This window comes from Microtus pennsylvanicus, chromosome 13 (assembly GCF_037038515.1).
Source record: "Microtus pennsylvanicus isolate mMicPen1 chromosome 13, mMicPen1.hap1, whole genome shotgun sequence".
NCBI classification, from domain to species: domain Eukaryota; kingdom Metazoa; phylum Chordata; class Mammalia; order Rodentia; family Cricetidae; genus Microtus; species Microtus pennsylvanicus.
In genome coordinates, this window is record NC_134591.1 from 12,853,573 (window position 1) to 12,870,895 (window position 17,323).

A 17,323-nucleotide genomic window follows, 5' to 3' on the forward strand; every position below is an offset into this window, starting at 1 on the left:
TTCATTGAGGTCAGCAGTATAGTCAGGTCTGTGATTCTATACCCAGGATAGGAACATGTCTGGCAGCCACCTGAGGCCAGGAAAAGACCTGAAAGTCTCAGAGAGGTGGGAAGGAATGGACAATAACTAAAAGAAGAGTTCCTTTTCCTTTGGTAGACACATGCTATGTTGGTGAAGGCCACCGGTAAGCACAGCTTCAGTAATTCGTTGTTAACAGTCACATTTTCTCTGCAGAGACGTCTGTAGCCACCATGGAGGTGGTGGAGGTGGAGAGTCCTCTGAATCCCAGCTGTAAGATAATGACCTTCAGACCTTCCATGGAGGAGTTCCGGGAGTTCAACAAATACCTCGCATACATGGAGTCTAAAGGAGCTCACCGAGCAGGTCTTGCGAAGGTGATTACTCAGACTAGTCACAAAAAAAGTATCATTTGAGTTTAAATTATATTTTTAGTTTTGTTGTTGTTATTGTTGTTGTTATTTGTTTCTTTCAGTGGAATGTGTCTGCTATGCTTGTTAATCCAACTGGAACACTTAATTTTCTTAAAGAATATTTATTTATCTTACTTCTCTTTGGATTTTTTTTTATGCTAGGGTGTGTTCTATAGTGGTTTCTTCTTTTCCTCTTCCTCCTCCTCCTTGTCTTCTCTCTCTCTCTCTTTCTTTCTTTTTTTTTAAAACAAGGCTTCCAGAGTTGTGAATGTATCAGTTTTCATCCATTTCTCATAGAAAACATCTATTAAATTGAAGGTTAAGGTGATTCCCTTTCTGTGTTCCGTTCCTCGCTTCTACTTTTTCTTTTTATTTGTTTTACTGTTTTGAATCATGGCCGTCCTTTCATGGCCTCCCAAATGATGGGATTATAAGTCTTGCCTACCATGCCTGTCTCACTTTAAAACAACAATTTGTAGAAGTGTAACTTACGTAAGATACAGTGTCTTCATTTATAGTTTGTAATCCAGTGTTTTTGTTTGTTTATTCACTTAGATGTGTGGTGGTCACCACCCTATCATCATCACAAACAGAAACTATATATTTTAAATAGTTATTTTCAGTTTCCTAGTGTCACTGCACCCATAGGCAACCACAGTCTGTGTTCTTTATCAAGTTGCCTTTTTACCTATTTTTTTTTAAAAATCAAACTGTATGTGGTGTGGGTGTATGATGTCTGGTACTGACAAACCACAACCCATCTATGGAGGCTAAGGACAACTTTAGAGTTGGTTTTCTCTTGCTACCTTGATATAGTTCAGTCTTGATTGTCAGGCTTCTATAGCAAGTGTTTTTACCACTGAGTTATATCACCAGACCTTAGCTATTTTGTTTGTTCAAGTGTGAAGTGCTTATTGTGTACCAGAGTGTGTTGGTGGAGGGCACACAGAGTGGACCAAGTCTTTGCCTCCATAAAGGTTCTATTTTAGAGATAAAAATATTAAGAGTGAAAGAATCTAGGCTGGGAAACCGTAGCTCAGTGGGTAAAACATTTGGCCACCCAAGTTGTGAGGACCTAAGTTCAGTCCCCAGAACCCAGTAGGATGTCTATTGTAATCCCAGCCCTCCTGTGGCAAATAAAGACAGGAAGATCCTCAAAAGCTTGTGGGCCATCTGGCCTGGCATAGAAGACCACTGTGTCAAAAGGGTAGAGGTAGGAGGTGAGGATACACATCCTAGGTTGTCCTCTGACTTCCACTAACTGGCTATGTAAGCTACAAAGAACTTTGGATCATTTGGAGTTGGAGTTATGAGTGTTATCAGCTACCCAATATGGGTCCTAGAATCGTAATTCTGGTCATCATGATTGAGCAGCAAGTGCTTTTAGCGATCCATTTCTGTAGCTCACTTCTGTTGGAACTTGTTCTTACTCTTTGCTCCTTTTGGCTCTTTTGGGGACATTCCACCCAGCTACCAAATAAATAAATACATAAAGTCTTATTCTTTCTTATAAATGCTTTGCCCTAGCTTGGCTTATTTCTAGCCATCTTGTCATAACTTAAATTATCCCATCTACCTTTTGACTCTGGGCTTTTGTTTTTTTCTATTTCTGTATATCTTTTCTTTCCTTCTTATTCTGTGTTTGGCTGTGTAACTAGCCCTTTTTTCTTGCTCCTTGATCTTCTTTGTTTTCTGTTCCTGCTTTTTCTCCTTCTATTTATTCTGACTGCCAGCTGTATCTATCCTTTCTCCTGCCTTGCTATTTGCCCTTCAGCTGCTAATTAGATGATAAATCAGGTGTTTTAGACAGGCAAAGTAACACAGAGGTGAAGAAATGCAACATAAAACAATGCAACACATCTTTGCATCATCAAACAAATGTTCCACAACATAAACAAATGTAAAGTACCACAAAATAATATTCCACAACAGGTAGCCGAGGCTGGATTCATACTTGCTAAGTGTTGGAACCACACCCCACCAAGTTTAATAAGAATAAACATCAGGGTTTATTCTTCCTGCAATGAGAAGTGAAGATGGGCTTACAGTTATGCTTAGTCTGACAAAACATTTTCATGAATGAATGGTTTCTGGCTCAGTTTTAGGATACTCAGTTTTAGAATGCTCAGTTTTAGGATACATCATGGTAGCCTGGACATCAGGCAGCTGGTCACATTGCATCTACATTATGGAAACAGGGAGAGATGAATATTGTTGTTCAGATTGTTTTCTACTTTTTTTTTTTTTGTTTTGTTTTCTACTTTTTGTAAAGTTCAAAATCTGAGCCACACTTGAGGTGGGACTACACATCTCTGTAGTCCCAGTCTAGGGACACAATCTAGGTCAGTCTCCTAGGTGATTTCTGTCAAGTTGTCAATCAATGTTAACCATTAAAGTTGGGAAGGAAGATGTAATAAATGTTTTCTTGTAGTGTTCTTTTGCTATGTTGAGTTGAGACAATGTTTGAAAAACTGGCTTCTATGTAAAAATGAGTTTGATGTTCAGAGCAAATATCCACAAGAAGTCTACTGGGAATAATGTGCTTATCTGGAGCTCTTGGTAGCTTAGAACAGTTAAAATGAAAAATGATCTGTGAGGATGTTCATTTATTCTTGTTCTTAAAGATATGTAATTATATCTTTAAAAATAATTATAAATAATGTGCTTAGGGTCATAGAAATGTTCATCAAGGTGCTAAAGACTATGTTGCAGGTTTAGATCATAAATTATATTTAGAGCTTTGAAGGAGCTACTGTCTCAGGAGATGTAGCCTTCCAGAATATAATAAAAATGTATCTGTGTAGCAGGCTTTCTTTTAGGTCACCAACCAGCTCCCAGATCATGACACGGAGACTTTTTATTATTTATAATGCTTGGCCTTAGCTCATTTCTTGCTAGCTCTTATAACTTAATTTAACCTGTTTCTCTTCTATGTTTTGCCTCTGGGCTTTTTAATTTTCATTCATTCTGTATGTGCTAATCTGTATCTTGCTGGCTAGTGACTGGCCCTGGATATCTCCCTCTTTTTTTTCTCCCTCATTCTCTTTTCTCTCTTCCTTCTCTCAGCCCACCAACTCTGCCTATCCCTCTTATGCCTAGCCATTTAGCTTCTTATTAGACCAATCAGGTGCCTTAGGCAGACAAGACAACACCTTTACATTGTTAAACAAATACAATGTAAACAAATCTAACACATCTTTATATAGTTAAAGTAATAATCCACAACATATCTTAATTGGAAACTTTTCCTAGAGTACTTTTTTGTTTGTTTTAATTGCAGGTCAGTTTGTTAATGTATAGATATTATTTGTGATTTGTTTTTCTATAGACAGTTATTTCATTATATAAATGCTTGAGACTGGCAGAGCCTTTTGGTAGGCTGACCCATTTCATTGAAATTATGGAAACCTTTTTTTTTTCTGGACTTTCCATATCTGTTCTGTAGGTCAAATGGTGTGGACAACAATTGGTAGCTGAACAGAGAACCTCAGGACTGCAAGTATTAGAATACAGAATGACCTGATCCATATTTGAGGAGGCTGTTTATAAACCAGTTCTTCATTGTTGGTGGCATTTTGTTCCCAAAAGTCATTATGTTATTTGTTATGTGACTGCTGCCAGTAGCTGTCCTCTGACTTCCACATTTATGCTATGTGGCATGTGCACATTTCCCATGCTTCCATTCACCAATATATAGAATAAGTAAATGTAAACGTTGCTTAGAATTTGATTTTTCAGTTTTTGCATCTCAGGACTCCCAGATTACCATTTGAGGTAAAGGTGGGTGATCATTCTTCATTTGAGCAGGTGCTATATTTTCAGAATCATTTGGAACACATGAATATGTAATGATATGTAATGGGTTATCAAGAGTTCGACTTTATTTGCGTCGAGAAAAGCTGGAGATCACTCCTTCCTTTCTTGCCAGATCTGTCTATTGATCCATCTATCATCTATCTATCTATCTATCTATCTATCTATCTATCTATCTATCTATCTATCTATCCATTCTCCTTTCCTACTTTCAAACCTACCATCTAATCTTTTTTCTTTCTGAGACACAGATCATATATTTCAGATATCCTGGAGACCTCTGAACTTCCCTGGGCCTTCTGCCTCCATCTCTGAGTGCTAGGTTGTGTGTCACCACACTATGTTCGTTATTTGACTTTTTAATGAAGCCCTTTGTTTTGTTTTCTCTCTTTTTGTTACTTAAAACATCCCTTGGTCAGCTGAGTTTAGTATACTGTTCAGTAGTAAGGTGACATGTTTAGTAAGGAAGAGGAAACAGCAGCGACCCTTATAAGGGAGCAGCAGGCACACTGAGTACACCTATGAAGCTTCTGACAGTATGTAACAGAATAAAGTTAATTAGAATTACGAACACACCTGAGCCCTGTGTATACCTCCCTCAACCTGAGGCTCATTAACAATGTTTTATAATAATGTCATATTATACTAGGATGACAGTTGAACTGCTTTTAAAATCATTTCTGCTGTATTTTCATTTTCACATAAGTTATGTTTAGACTAGTCTCATTCTTGTTCTGGAGGTTGAAGTAATTTGAAGTGTACAGAATGCCAATAAACCAAATTACATGATAAAAAACCAGATTACACAGATGTACATGTTTTTCTTTGGGCCTTACCCTGGGGGGACAAAGGCACACTGAGGTTCTTTATTAATGTATTTTTAACAACATTAAATGGATTCACCTTAACTATTTGAAAGCAATAGCTGAATACTTCCAATAGTAGTGATTTTGATTTCAGGTATCTAATTTTGTTTTTTCTCTAACACTTTTTAATTTTTTTTTTTTTAATTTTTTTTATTTTTTGGTTTTTCGAGACAGGGTTTCTCTGTGGCTTTGGAGCCTGTCCTGGAGCTAGCTCTTCTAGACCAGGCTGGTCTCGAACTCACAGAGATCCGCCTGCCTCTGCCTCCCGAATGCTGGGATTAAAGGCGTGCGCCCCCACCACCCGGCTCTCTAACACTTTTTACATTTAGGCTTACATTTTTTTTTTTGTTATTGTTGTTAATGTGTGTTGGTGTTTTGCCTTGTTCCCCTGGAACTGGGATTGTAGACAGTTATGAGTTACCAAGTGGGTACTTTGGGTCCTCTGGAAGAGCAGTCAGTGCTCTTTACCACGGAGCCATCTCTTTAGTCCCACCTTTTTTTTTTTGTTTGTTTGTTTTTGTTTTGATTTTGTTAAATTTCTGTTATATAATATTGGCTGACTTTAACTTTTAATTATTCCTCATTATTCCAGCATTCCGGGTACTGGCATGATACCATGCATAGCATTGGTATCAAATAACCTTGATTGTCTGCACACTTGATTTTCAAGTTGGGAAATTGAAAATCTCCTTAAGTATGAAATGTTTTATTGTAGGAGTATCATGATGAACTTGTAAAAATATGTGAAATGTATGGCATTTGTCCCTGTAGTACTTCTGTACATAGGTTGCACTAGAGAATGTTATACACACTGTGTGTTTCATAAACACCAGAGAGTGCAGATATATCCGTTTGTGGCTGCAAGATGAAGATAGAAGAAGCATTGTTCTTCCTTTGACAGTTTGTAGACAGCATCTGGTTTCAACATATATAGTAGGCATACATATTTCATCTTGAAATGTCTGGGTTTGGATAAGCAGTGATATAAATGTATATTCTGTTTTGGTATACTTAAGAAGGTGAATATATACAGTTTATAGAAATACAGCAGAATAGGTTTCTTTTACTTTAACTCATTAAATGTAAAGGTGTTAACTTTGAAATTGTTTAATAACCAGATATTTTGTACTTGATTTCTAATTGTGTGAAGTAATTTAACACTTAAAGATTTAAAATGGAATTGGTGTGTGAGCTCAATAGGTAAAGCACTTCCCTCATGAACCTGATTACCTACTGATTGTTCTTCAGTTTCTGGATCCTACCAGTAGTGGAGGGAAAGAACCAGCTCCTGCAAGTTGTCTTCTCCTCTCTGTTTGCCACTGTCCTTCCCCCATGCATATCAATAAACTAAAATAAGATAAAATTTAAAATTAGTTCAAAAGAAAATGTTTGTTACTGGCTTTGTTTTGTCTGTTTTCCTTCCTTCCATTATTTATTTTTTCTTTTCTTTTCTTTTTCTTTTTTTTTTTTTTTGGTTTTTCTAGACAGGGTTTCTCTGTGGTTTTGGAGCCTGTCCTGGAACTAGCTCTTGTAGTACAGAGTCTTATTGTGTATACTCAACTGGCCTAGAACTCATGATATAGACCAGGCTGACGTCAAATTTATAGAGATCTTACTGATAGGCTTAAATTTGTAATGATTTTATTTTATGCTCTGTTCTATCTTTAGAAATTTGTTTCAGAATATTCCTGGGGGCCTAGAGAGGTGTTTTAGTAAGTAAGAGCACTTGCTGTTCTTGCAGAGGACCTGGTTTAGTTCCCAGGATACCCATGATAGTATACAATGCTTCATAACCCCAAGGACATCAGACATTCATGTGGTACACATACATACATGCAGGTAATACACACCCATAAAATAAGTATTAAATAATAAACTTTTAAGAAAAATATAAATATTTAAATATTCCCAGGAACCAATTACTTTTTTTATTTTTAAATTTATTTTCCCAACCCCACCCCAAGACAGGTTTTTTCTGTATAACAGCCTTGGCTGTCCAGGATTGTAAACCACTCTGGCCTCAAACTCACAGAGAATCACCTGCCTCTGCTGGGATTATATGCATGCACTACCATGCCCGACATACTTATTTTTATTTTTTGAAATAATTATTTTATTATTTTGTTTTATGATTACATAAGAATGTGTGTGTGTATGAGTTTTGGTGTATGCAGAGGTTAGACAACTTTTAGAAGTCATTTTTCTCTTTCCTTCAAGAATTCCAGGGATGAAACTCAGGTAGTGGCTTGAGTATATATGGACCACTTGTGTGTAGGAGGGCATTAAATCCCCTGAAACTTAAGTTATAGGAAGTTTTGGCCTGCTATTGGGTGATGGGGCCCTAACCCCAGTCTTCTGCAAGAGCAGTAAATGCTCTTTGCCACTGAGCTATTTCTCAAGCCCCTATTCTTCTTTGTTTCTTCTTCTCCTTCTCCTCCTCCTCCTTCTCCTCCTCCTCCTCCTCCTCCTCCTCCTCCTCCTCCTCCTCCTCCTCCTCCTCCTCCTCCTCCTCCTCCTCCGATTTTTCAAGACAGGGTTTCTCTGTAGATTGGAGCCTGCTCTTGTAGACCAGGCTGGTCTTGAATTTACAGAGATCCGCCTGCCTCTGCCTCCCAAGTGCTGGGATAAAAGGCGTGCGCCACCACTGCCTGGCTCAACCCCCTATTCTTTATGGTTTTTTTTTTTTTTGAGGCCTAGTCTCTTTTATCCCAGGCTGGCCTTGACCTTGCTTTGTAACCAAGAATGCTTCTATTGTCTATAGGCATTTACTACCACGTCAGGGGTCCCTGTTACTCGAGGTAGAACCCCAGGCTTTGTGCATACTTCTTATCTCTTATTCTTTTAAGATTTATTTTTATTCATGTTTGTGTTTGTATATGTGTGATTATATGCTGTGTTATTTTCAAGTGTCTTCAGAGGGTGAAGAGAGGAACTTTGGGCTCAGTGAGAGACTCCGTCTCAAAATAAAATAAAATAAGGTAGATAGGAATAGAGGAAGACATTTGATATCATTCTCTGGTCTCTACATACACATGCATGTATATCCTAATGCATATGCACAAACACAAAAATATATGAATGCTACATATTCTAAATAAAACAAAGCCTAATTTTTTTTTCTTTTTCTTTTTTTGGATTTTCGAGACAGGGTTTCTCCATAGCTTTTTGGTTCCTGTCCTTGAACTAGCTCTTGTAGACCAGGCTGGCCTTGAACTCATAGAGATCCGCCTGCCTCTGCCTCCAGAGTGCTGGGATTAAAGGCGTGTGCCACTACTGCCTGGCCAAAGCCTAGTATTTAAGAGTACATGGCCACATACAAAACTAAATTTTATTATCAATAAATTCCATAGTCATTACCTCTTAAATAAAAATAGACCTATTTGGAAGAGGTGCTAACAACATTCTTTTTCTTATTCCTGGGTTAGTGAGTCCTCTTTGGTTTGGCTTCTAATAATTCATTTTTATTTTCTTTCAATTTTAAAATACTTTAAGAATTTTCTAAGCATGCTGGTGCATGAATGTAATTCCAGCATTTAGGAGGCAACAACAGGAGTTCCAGGTCATTTTTAACTCTATAGCAAATTCAGAGGTGGTTTTGGGTTGCATGAGAACTTGTCTGAAAACATGAGAAAAACAAAACTAAAAGTACTGCCCTTGTTGGAAGAGGCATACCATGGAAGTAGGCAAAGACTACAAATCAAGCTTTTCCTCATCTTCCTAGATAATTGGCTTTTAGACATTTATTAGTTTGCTGTAAACTGAGGTTTCTTTCCCTCCTGTCAGTTCCCAAATAGCCACTCAGGCTTAATAATACTTATAAATCTTTGGCTGCTGGCTCAGGTTTATTATTAGCTAACTCTTACATTTAAATTAACACATATTTCTTATCTATGCTTTACCATGTGTTTCGTGCCTTGTTACATCATTTTTTACATGTCTTGCCTCCTTGGCAGCTGGCTGGTATCTCTTAGATTTCGCTCTTCTCCTGTATCTCTAATTGGATTTCTCCCCTAGCGCCATCCTGCCTTGCCGTATACCAAAGCAGTTTTGTTTATCAACCAATGAGAGCAACATATTCACAGTGTACAGGATCCCACAGCAATTTGCAACCATGTTTTTTGACAATGAAGGAGAGTTGGATGGACATAGGCAAAGAAAGTGAAAGCAACCTCACTGCAATGATTGCTTCTTGTTACCAGAAGACATTATGGAAAATATCTCGAGAACCTTTGGGAAGGCACAGGGGTTGGTATCTAAATAGAACCAATAGTGGAAAGGGGAAGACACAGGGTCCCTGTAAAATACGCTGGCTAGCATCCAACCTTAGGCCTCTCACATTCAGAAGGGATAAAGCTTTCAGTTTGTCTTTGTCCATGCAAGACACCAGACATGGAAGTTCCTCTAAATGACTACAGCAACCCTGTTATATGCTATATTGCAAAAGAGTTCTAAAGAGGAAATATTGACCATGCAAATGTTTACTAATATGTATCACATAAAATCACATATAAAAGAGACACTTAGATAAAATTTAGTAAAGGTAAACTTCTTTGAGGCCCATCAACATTTCAACTTCTGTTGAGAGATGGCGCAGTGGTTCATTGTTTTGGTGTCATGGTGTTTCAGCTAACATCCTAACCTCTCTATCATTAACTCTTTCACCCTCAGTCTTTCTGTATGTTTTAAAATCTTACAAATTAAAATCAGTTGTAAATAGTACCACTGAAGATGAGGTAATACAAGTATAGTTTTGAGTGTAGTGAGTATTCAGTGAATTTTGTTAAGAATCATATTTCCTTACTACAAAGTCTTAATGAGTTTTAAAAGTACTTTTGTTTAAGAGGTGTTGAGAAAATGTTAAATTATGTTTTTCTGAAAAATAAAAGATGTGTAATATTTAGTTTTGAATAGTTTCAGGTTAATATTTTGTTTTGTTTTTAGGTGATTCCTCCTAAGGAGTGGAAGCCAAGGCAATGCTATGATGATATTGATAATTTGCTTATCCCAGCACCAATTCAGCAGATGGTCACAGGGCAGTCGGGACTGTTTACTCAATACAACATCCAGAAAAAAGCCATGACTGTGAAGGAGTTCAGGCAGCTGGCTAACAGTAGCAAGTGAGTCAATTGAATTTTTATTTGTATTTTTTCCAAAGAGGTATGCGAGTATGGCAGGAAGCCAAGTAGATAGAGAAGCTAATAATTAAAAGCTGGGCCGTGGTGATGCACACCTTTAATCCCAGCACTTGAAGGCAGAGGCAGGTGTATTTGTGAGTTTGAGGCCAGCCTGGTCTACAAAATGAATTCCAGGACAGGCTCCAAAGTTACACTCAGAAACCTTGTCTACAAACAAACAAACAAACAAATAAATAAGGAAAGAAAGAAGAAAGAAAAGTAGGAACCTCTTTTATCTCTGGTTTTTCAGATGGCCTATTCACATTCACTTACTTCTAAGAAGTCCCACATTTTATTTCACATCATCATTATTATCGCATAATCTAGAAATGGTTTTTCCTTTTAGTTGTCATTTTGAATTCTCTTTATTTGAATTGTCTTTAGTTTTATTGGACAAAATATTCATAATTTTTTAAGACTAAAATTTCATGAGCATTAACAATTTCAAAAAGAAAACTTTGAATAAATAAGAAGGTACATATTATATTAGTCATCTATGAATATATAACAAATTCTCAAAATTAACCTTTTCAGCTAGCTCACAGTTTATAAAAGTCTGGAGCCTAGGAGTCATGTAGATATGTGGACAAGTGATTTTAGCTTGGGGTGTTTTGAAGCTTATTGTTAGTTGTTGACTGGAAGTGCTGCTGCTTGGGAAGGTGATGGAGGAAGGTCATTGGCTAATAAAGGAACTGCCTTGGCCCATTTCATTGGTTAGAAGATAGGTGGGAGGAGTAAACAGAACAAAACGCTGAGAGGAAGAGGAAGTGAGGTCAGACTCGACAGCTCTCCTCTCCGGAGCAGACGCCTCAGAGAGAGACGCCATGCTCCCCGCTCCAGGGAAGATGCACGCTATGAAGCTCCGACCCAGGGTGGACTTAGGCTAGAATCTTCCCGGTAAGACCAGTGCTATACAGATGATAAGAAATGGGCTAGTCCAGGTGCGAGAGTTAGCCTAGAAGAGGCTAGGTAGAAATGAGCCAAAGCAGTGTTTAAATGAATACAGTTTGTGTGTTATTTCGGGCAAAAGCTAGCCGAGCAGGCAGCTGGGGTGTTGGGGACGCAGCCCCGCCGCCCAAATTACTACAGGAAGGTGGCTAAAAGATTTTTCCCAGGTGAGCTCCTTCTATGACGCTAAAGTCCTTGCTGCTTGTCCTTTAAGGGAAACTTTACAAGTTTTTATTTTATTTATTTATTTATGCATGTATGTGTGTGTGTGTGTAGCCCTGGTTGTCCTGGAACTTGCCTTATAGACCAGGCTGCTGTTAAACTAAGAGAGATCCCTTTTCCTCTGCCTCCTGAGTGCTGGGGTTAAAGGCATGAGCTGCCATACCTGCCTTCACTCACATATTTAAAAATACACTTCATAGTACATTGTAGACATTGTCCTTTTTCTCTTAAATACTTTTGCATGTGTATGTACCTTTAGAGTTTAATATTTGCTTTTTATTAGGTTTATTCTTTGACAATTTCATGCATGTATTTAGTGTATTCTGGTACCTTATCCACTACCCTCTTATCTCCCTAACACCCATTTCATTCTCCTTTCCTCCTTTAGGTCCCTTTCCCATGTTCATGCCTTTTTGTTTTGTTTTTTGACCTGCTGAGTTTAGTCAGGGATGTCTGAGAAATCATAGTTTTATAAATAAACAGTGGAGTCTGATAGGCTCACTTGTGGTTATACATTTGAAGATAATGATGCCCTTTTTCCAAAATCTTTCATTAACCAATAGATTCCCCTATCTTTGACTGGCAGCTGAAAGGTCTAATATTGTGCAGATGCAGAGTTGCTAGTCACGGGAGCTGTGAGTTAACAATTAAAATGGGTATGTCCTGAATAGTGGATGTCATGTCTTTATTTCTTCTCCATTTTCCTGATCCTATATTCTTTCTGCTTCCTCATTGACAGTGTTCTTGAATGCTCAGATAGTGGCAATTGGCTTCCTCCAGAGAAATTCAATAGGTGCAGCTTATACTGAATGGGGAGGAGAATGAATTTTTACTTTTCAAAAAAATTTATTTATTTATTTTGCATACAATATTCTGTCTGTGTGCCTGCAGGCCAGAAGAGAGGGCACCAGATTTCATTTCAGATGGTTGTGAGCCACCATGTGGTTCAGGACCTTTGGAAGAGCAGGCAATGAATGCTCTTAACCGCTGAGCCATCTCTCCAGCCCGAATTTTTACTTTTTGGGGAACACTAAGAGAGACATACGTGGATCTAACCTACATGGGAAATAGAAAAAGACAAGATCTCTTGAGTAAATTGGGAGCATGGGGACCCATGGGAGAGGGGAGATGAAGGGAGGGGAGCAGAGAAAAATGTATAGCTTAATAAAATCAATCAATCAATAAAAAAATTACAAATCCGTCAGGGCATTATCTTGATCAATGGTTGATGTGGGAGGGCTCAGTCCACTGTGGATAATAACACCCCCCTGGGCTGGTGGTTCTGGGTTATATAAGGAAGTAGGGTAAATAAGCCATGAGGAACAAGTCAGTAAGCCATGTTCTTCCATGGCTTTTGCTTTATTCCTGCCTCTAGGTTCCTGCTGTGCTTGAATTTTGTGTTGACTTTTGTCTGTGATAGATTATGATTGGTACATGTGAACCAAATAAAACCTTTTTTGCAAAATTATGTTGGCCATGGTGTTTGCTTCCATTATAACAATAGGAAGCAAACTAATGTATGTATATATGTCAACATGAATAATAGAATGTATATACCTCAAATATATATACCTGTAGGTATAATGATAAGTACGTAGGTTACAGTTAGATGTTTTGCTGGTTGGGGAAAGTTGGCACTAGTAGGTTGCCCTCTAAAGTTCCTTTGTTATGGTGTCCATATGTTTTGATCAGTAGTGATCTGTAATTGTGTAACGTGCTACAAAAAGAAATTCCATTGATAGGCATGAAACTTAATACTGATCATCTTGTTTGTCATGTGTCTTTTTATATTGTTTACCTCTTCTTGTTTTGATTTTGGTGGTTTGGATGATCTAGAAATTCATTTATTTTATTTAGATTTTCTAACTTAATTATTTTCAAAATATTTTAATTTCTCAAGTATCTTCATTTTATAAAGCTGTATGTTTGTTTCTTGAACAAATGCTTGTTTCATTCAGGTGTTTACTGCTAGTCTTATTATGTTTGAGCTGTCTTTTTAAAGTTACTTGATAAATTTTAAGTTCTGTGTCCTGGGGTTCATGTAGGGAATTCATATTGGAGAACATGTCTGTAGGACTGATGCATTTGGGGGGGGGGAGATATATTGCCTTGACTTTTCATATTGAGATTTTATGATGTGATCTGGCCATGTATCTGATGTGAGGTTCTGACTGCCTCATTAGGCCTATGTACATACAGACAGTGTGGCTGAGGCAAGGCCTGAGGGATGAGGATGACACAGGCAGATGTGGTTTCATGTACTCACCAGGCCAGATCCTTGTGTATACATGTGTGATCTGGTGTATGTGTGTAGCTTGTAGCTAGGTGCAGCTTGGTGGGCTGGTGGAACTCACTAGACTAAACTAGTACACATAGTATACAGGAGTGAGGGCATTTACTGAGCCTGCAATTTGGGAAAGGCACAGGAAGTGACTGAGAAGACTAACGGGGGAGGGGAGCTCTGGAAGAGGGTACAGACTGGCTATGTATGATTCAGGTAATTCAAAAGAGTGGATCTGAGAACAGGGTTGGTGAACAAGACAAGGGCTGAGGATTGGATTTGCCATAGGCAATTGGAATGGAGGATGAGGGCAAGGAGAGCATAGGTAGTCTTCCTGGGACTGCCATGGTGACTACAAAGTCCCTGGTAGCAAATGGGGCTGAGATCAGTCTAGTCCAAAAGACATCACCTCTATTTTATAGAGTAATAATTAAACCCCTTTTATAGGCCAGGCGGTGGTGGCGCACGCCTTTAATCCCAGCACTCGGGAGGCAGAGGCAGGCGGATCTCTGTGAGTTCGAGGCCAGCCTGGTCTACAAGAGCTAGTTCCAGGACAGGAACCAAAAGCTACGGAGAAACCCTGTCTCGAAAATCAAAAAAAAAAAAAATTAAAAAAATTAAACCCCTTTTAAACTTTTTATAGAGTAATAATTAAACCCCAGAGAAATTCAGCTTTCTGCCCAGGATTATTTAATTTTTGATGGCAAACTTTGATGCAAGTGGTGGCTCTTACCTGTAAGTACAATTCTAGGGTTGCCAAGGCAGGAGAAGCCTCATCATAAGCCTCTCTTTAAAGAGCTATGTTACTGTGAGTGAAAGGTTCTGAGAAGGTATTGTTGAGTCAGTTTTGAGTAAATTGACATTTGGAACAGCTATATGGACTCTGGAGCCAGTATTCAGTAAGCTCTGTTACATTTTACTGAAGTTTCAATATGCGTTTCAAATACTTAACGATGTAAAACATTCACTTCAATTAATAATGCCAACTTAAGCTTTTTAATTATAGTATTCAAGGTTAAAAAAATTCTATTCCTATACAGTGACAGATTCTATAGTGCTTTCTCAGAGGACCTGCATCCATCCTGGGAGGCTGACAACTACCTGTAACTCTAGCTCCAGGGAATCCAGCAGCTTCTTCTATACTCCAAGAGCACATACACATACATGGCATGCATTCACAGATACTGATAAATAAAATTTTAAAAAAAATCTTAAAAATAAGCCAAAGAAGTAAGTTGGGCTGGTAGACAAGCAGTTTTCCATTTGAGCTAGGTGTGTATATTTCTAGCTCCAGAGTTCTGTTTTTGATTTTATTTTTAAAAAAGCATCGGTGGGATTATTGATATGTTTAGTGTGGAAGTATTTTAATGTCATTAAATAGAAAGAAGATCTACCTTATTTCATGTTTAGTCAATCATGATAGTTAATATTCATTGTTAAATTAACAGGATCTAGAATCATAAGCCTCTGGACATACCTGAGAGAGTTTATTTATATTAGAGTAATTGGTATGGAAAGACTACCTTAACTGGATATAGTAGTTACGTGGGCTGGGATCCTAGATTAGAAGAAAAGGAGAGCAGAGTTGAGAATTAGCATTAGTCTTTGATTCCTGAATGTAAATGCATATGGATTTGCCATCTCAAGCTTCATTGTTAAAGTGAACCTTTTCTTCTTTAAGTTGCTTTTGTCACAACTATAGGAAAATAATTCATACCTATTGTGTTTCTAGTTACTTACACTATACCTCCTCATTCTGTATTTCAGTGTTACTAAGATTCATTTCTAAATTTTAGATCAAGAGGATATATACTTTTTAAAAAAAGATTTATTTATTAATTGTGTATAGTGTTCTGTCTTCATGTATCTCTGTAGGCCCAGAAGAGGGCACCATATCTTATTACAGATAGTTGTGAGCCACCATGTGGTGGCTGGGAATTGAACTCAGGACCTCTCTTAACTTCTGAGTCATCTTTCCAACCTGTATATATACTTTATTAAAGAACTGAATTTATAGATAGTTGTGAGCTGCCATGTGAGAGTTAGGAATTGAACCAGGTCCTGAGGAAGAGCAGCCATTGCTCTTAACTCCTGAGCCATCTCTCCAGCCCCACAATGATATATATATATATATATATATATATATATATATATATATATACTTTTGACTTGATACGTGTTGAGAAATTATATTGTGCTAGTTTATTCTTCCTCTCCAACTATGTTAGTGACATCTTTTTTGCATGTCATTAGTATACCAGGCAGTACCAGTCTAATAACTGCAGAGGATCTTATTTCAGCTCTCTTGGAGTTTTATACAGGCCTTTTTTCCCTCAGTTTTTCCATATGTTCTGTATCTTTTTAATATATAAATTTTGTACAATGTTCTTGTATAATTGACTAAGTATTTTAGAAAACTTTGAAAGCTAAAATAATGAGGTATAATTTACTTCCTTTATTAGTATTTTTATGAAAGTGCTTATCTTACCTGATAAAGAATATAAAAAATCCTATAGAGTTTTAAGTATCAATGCTTTTGTATATTATTCATTAAATTTGACACTATTACAGTATATAATAGTTTTATTTAGAAAGTAAATTACATTAGGTGAGTAGAAAATCCTTAAAATTGTCTTACTAGTCTGTGGTTTTTACTGTTTAATTTTTCATAGATACTGTACTCCAAGGTACTTGGATTATGAAGATTTGGAACGCAAGTACTGGAAAAACTTAACTTTTGTGGCACCTATTTATGGAGCAGATATTAATGGAAGCATATATGATGAGGTATATATATTTATGTTGTGGTTTTTAAAAGATTGGTGATACTGCTTTTGTTTATTATTTTTAGCTGTACAAGAAGTATTCAATTGTACTTTTTTCATCGTATTTTATTTATTAGCTTTTGGGTGTCAGTACTTTTTCCAAGTATGAGAGAAAACACCAATCGGATTCTTTCTTCCTCTTTTTTTCTTCTTTCCTTCCCTGATGCTCTCTTTTTTCTGTTTATTTTAAAATATATTTTTATTACCTTAAAGTATGTGAATGTATATGTGCCTGTGGTTGAGGATATACATATTTGTTGCAGATACTTTAGGAGGTTTGAGCCATTGGAGCCCTTGGATTTGAAGTACCAGGTGGTTGTGAGCATTCTGTATGAGTATTGGGAACCAAACTCAGGTCTCCTGAAAGATCAGTATTCACTATTAGCCACTGAGTCACTTTCTAGATCTCCCTCACCCCTTTCTGTCTTCTGAGCCAGAGTCTTAGATAGTTTTGACTAGCTTAAAACTTGCTATTCAGCAGAGGATGACCTTGAACTTCTAATCCTTTTGACTAATACAGATGTAGTTGTTTGGATTTATATCTGGATTCTTTGTTTCATTTCATTGATTAGCCTGCCTGCTTTTGTGGTAGCCTGATACTGATGCACTGATGCATTTTTATTACTTTTGGTGTGTTTTGCTTGAAATCAGATATGCTGATACCTATGACATTACTCTTTTTGCTCAGGTGACTTTGACTCTCTGTTTTTTTTATGCAACGTTTTAACATTTTTTTTCTCATACTGTGAACAATGGCATTGGA

The 17,323-nt window shown here is 37.3% G+C and overlaps 1 protein-coding gene across 4 annotated transcripts in view; it reads left to right on the forward strand.

Annotated features, from left to right (window-relative positions):
• Kdm4c (lysine demethylase 4C) overlaps positions 1-17,323 on the forward strand; it is a 173,327-nt gene that overhangs the window by 10,890 nt on the left and 145,114 nt on the right. For 2 of the 4 annotated variants that reach the window (XR_012907586.1, XM_075947215.1), the window contains exons 2-4: positions 235-395; positions 10,052-10,227; positions 16,408-16,522. Coding sequence is in view for 2 of the 4 variants with exons in the window: in XM_075947215.1 (XP_075803330.1) it covers positions 252-395; positions 10,052-10,227; positions 16,408-16,522 (435 nt within the window). In the remaining 2 variants the exon portion in view is untranslated. The remainder of the gene's footprint in view (positions 1-234; positions 396-10,051; positions 10,228-16,407; positions 16,523-17,323) is intronic. The other 2 variants (XM_075947216.1, XM_075947214.1) reach the window with 2 other exon arrangements.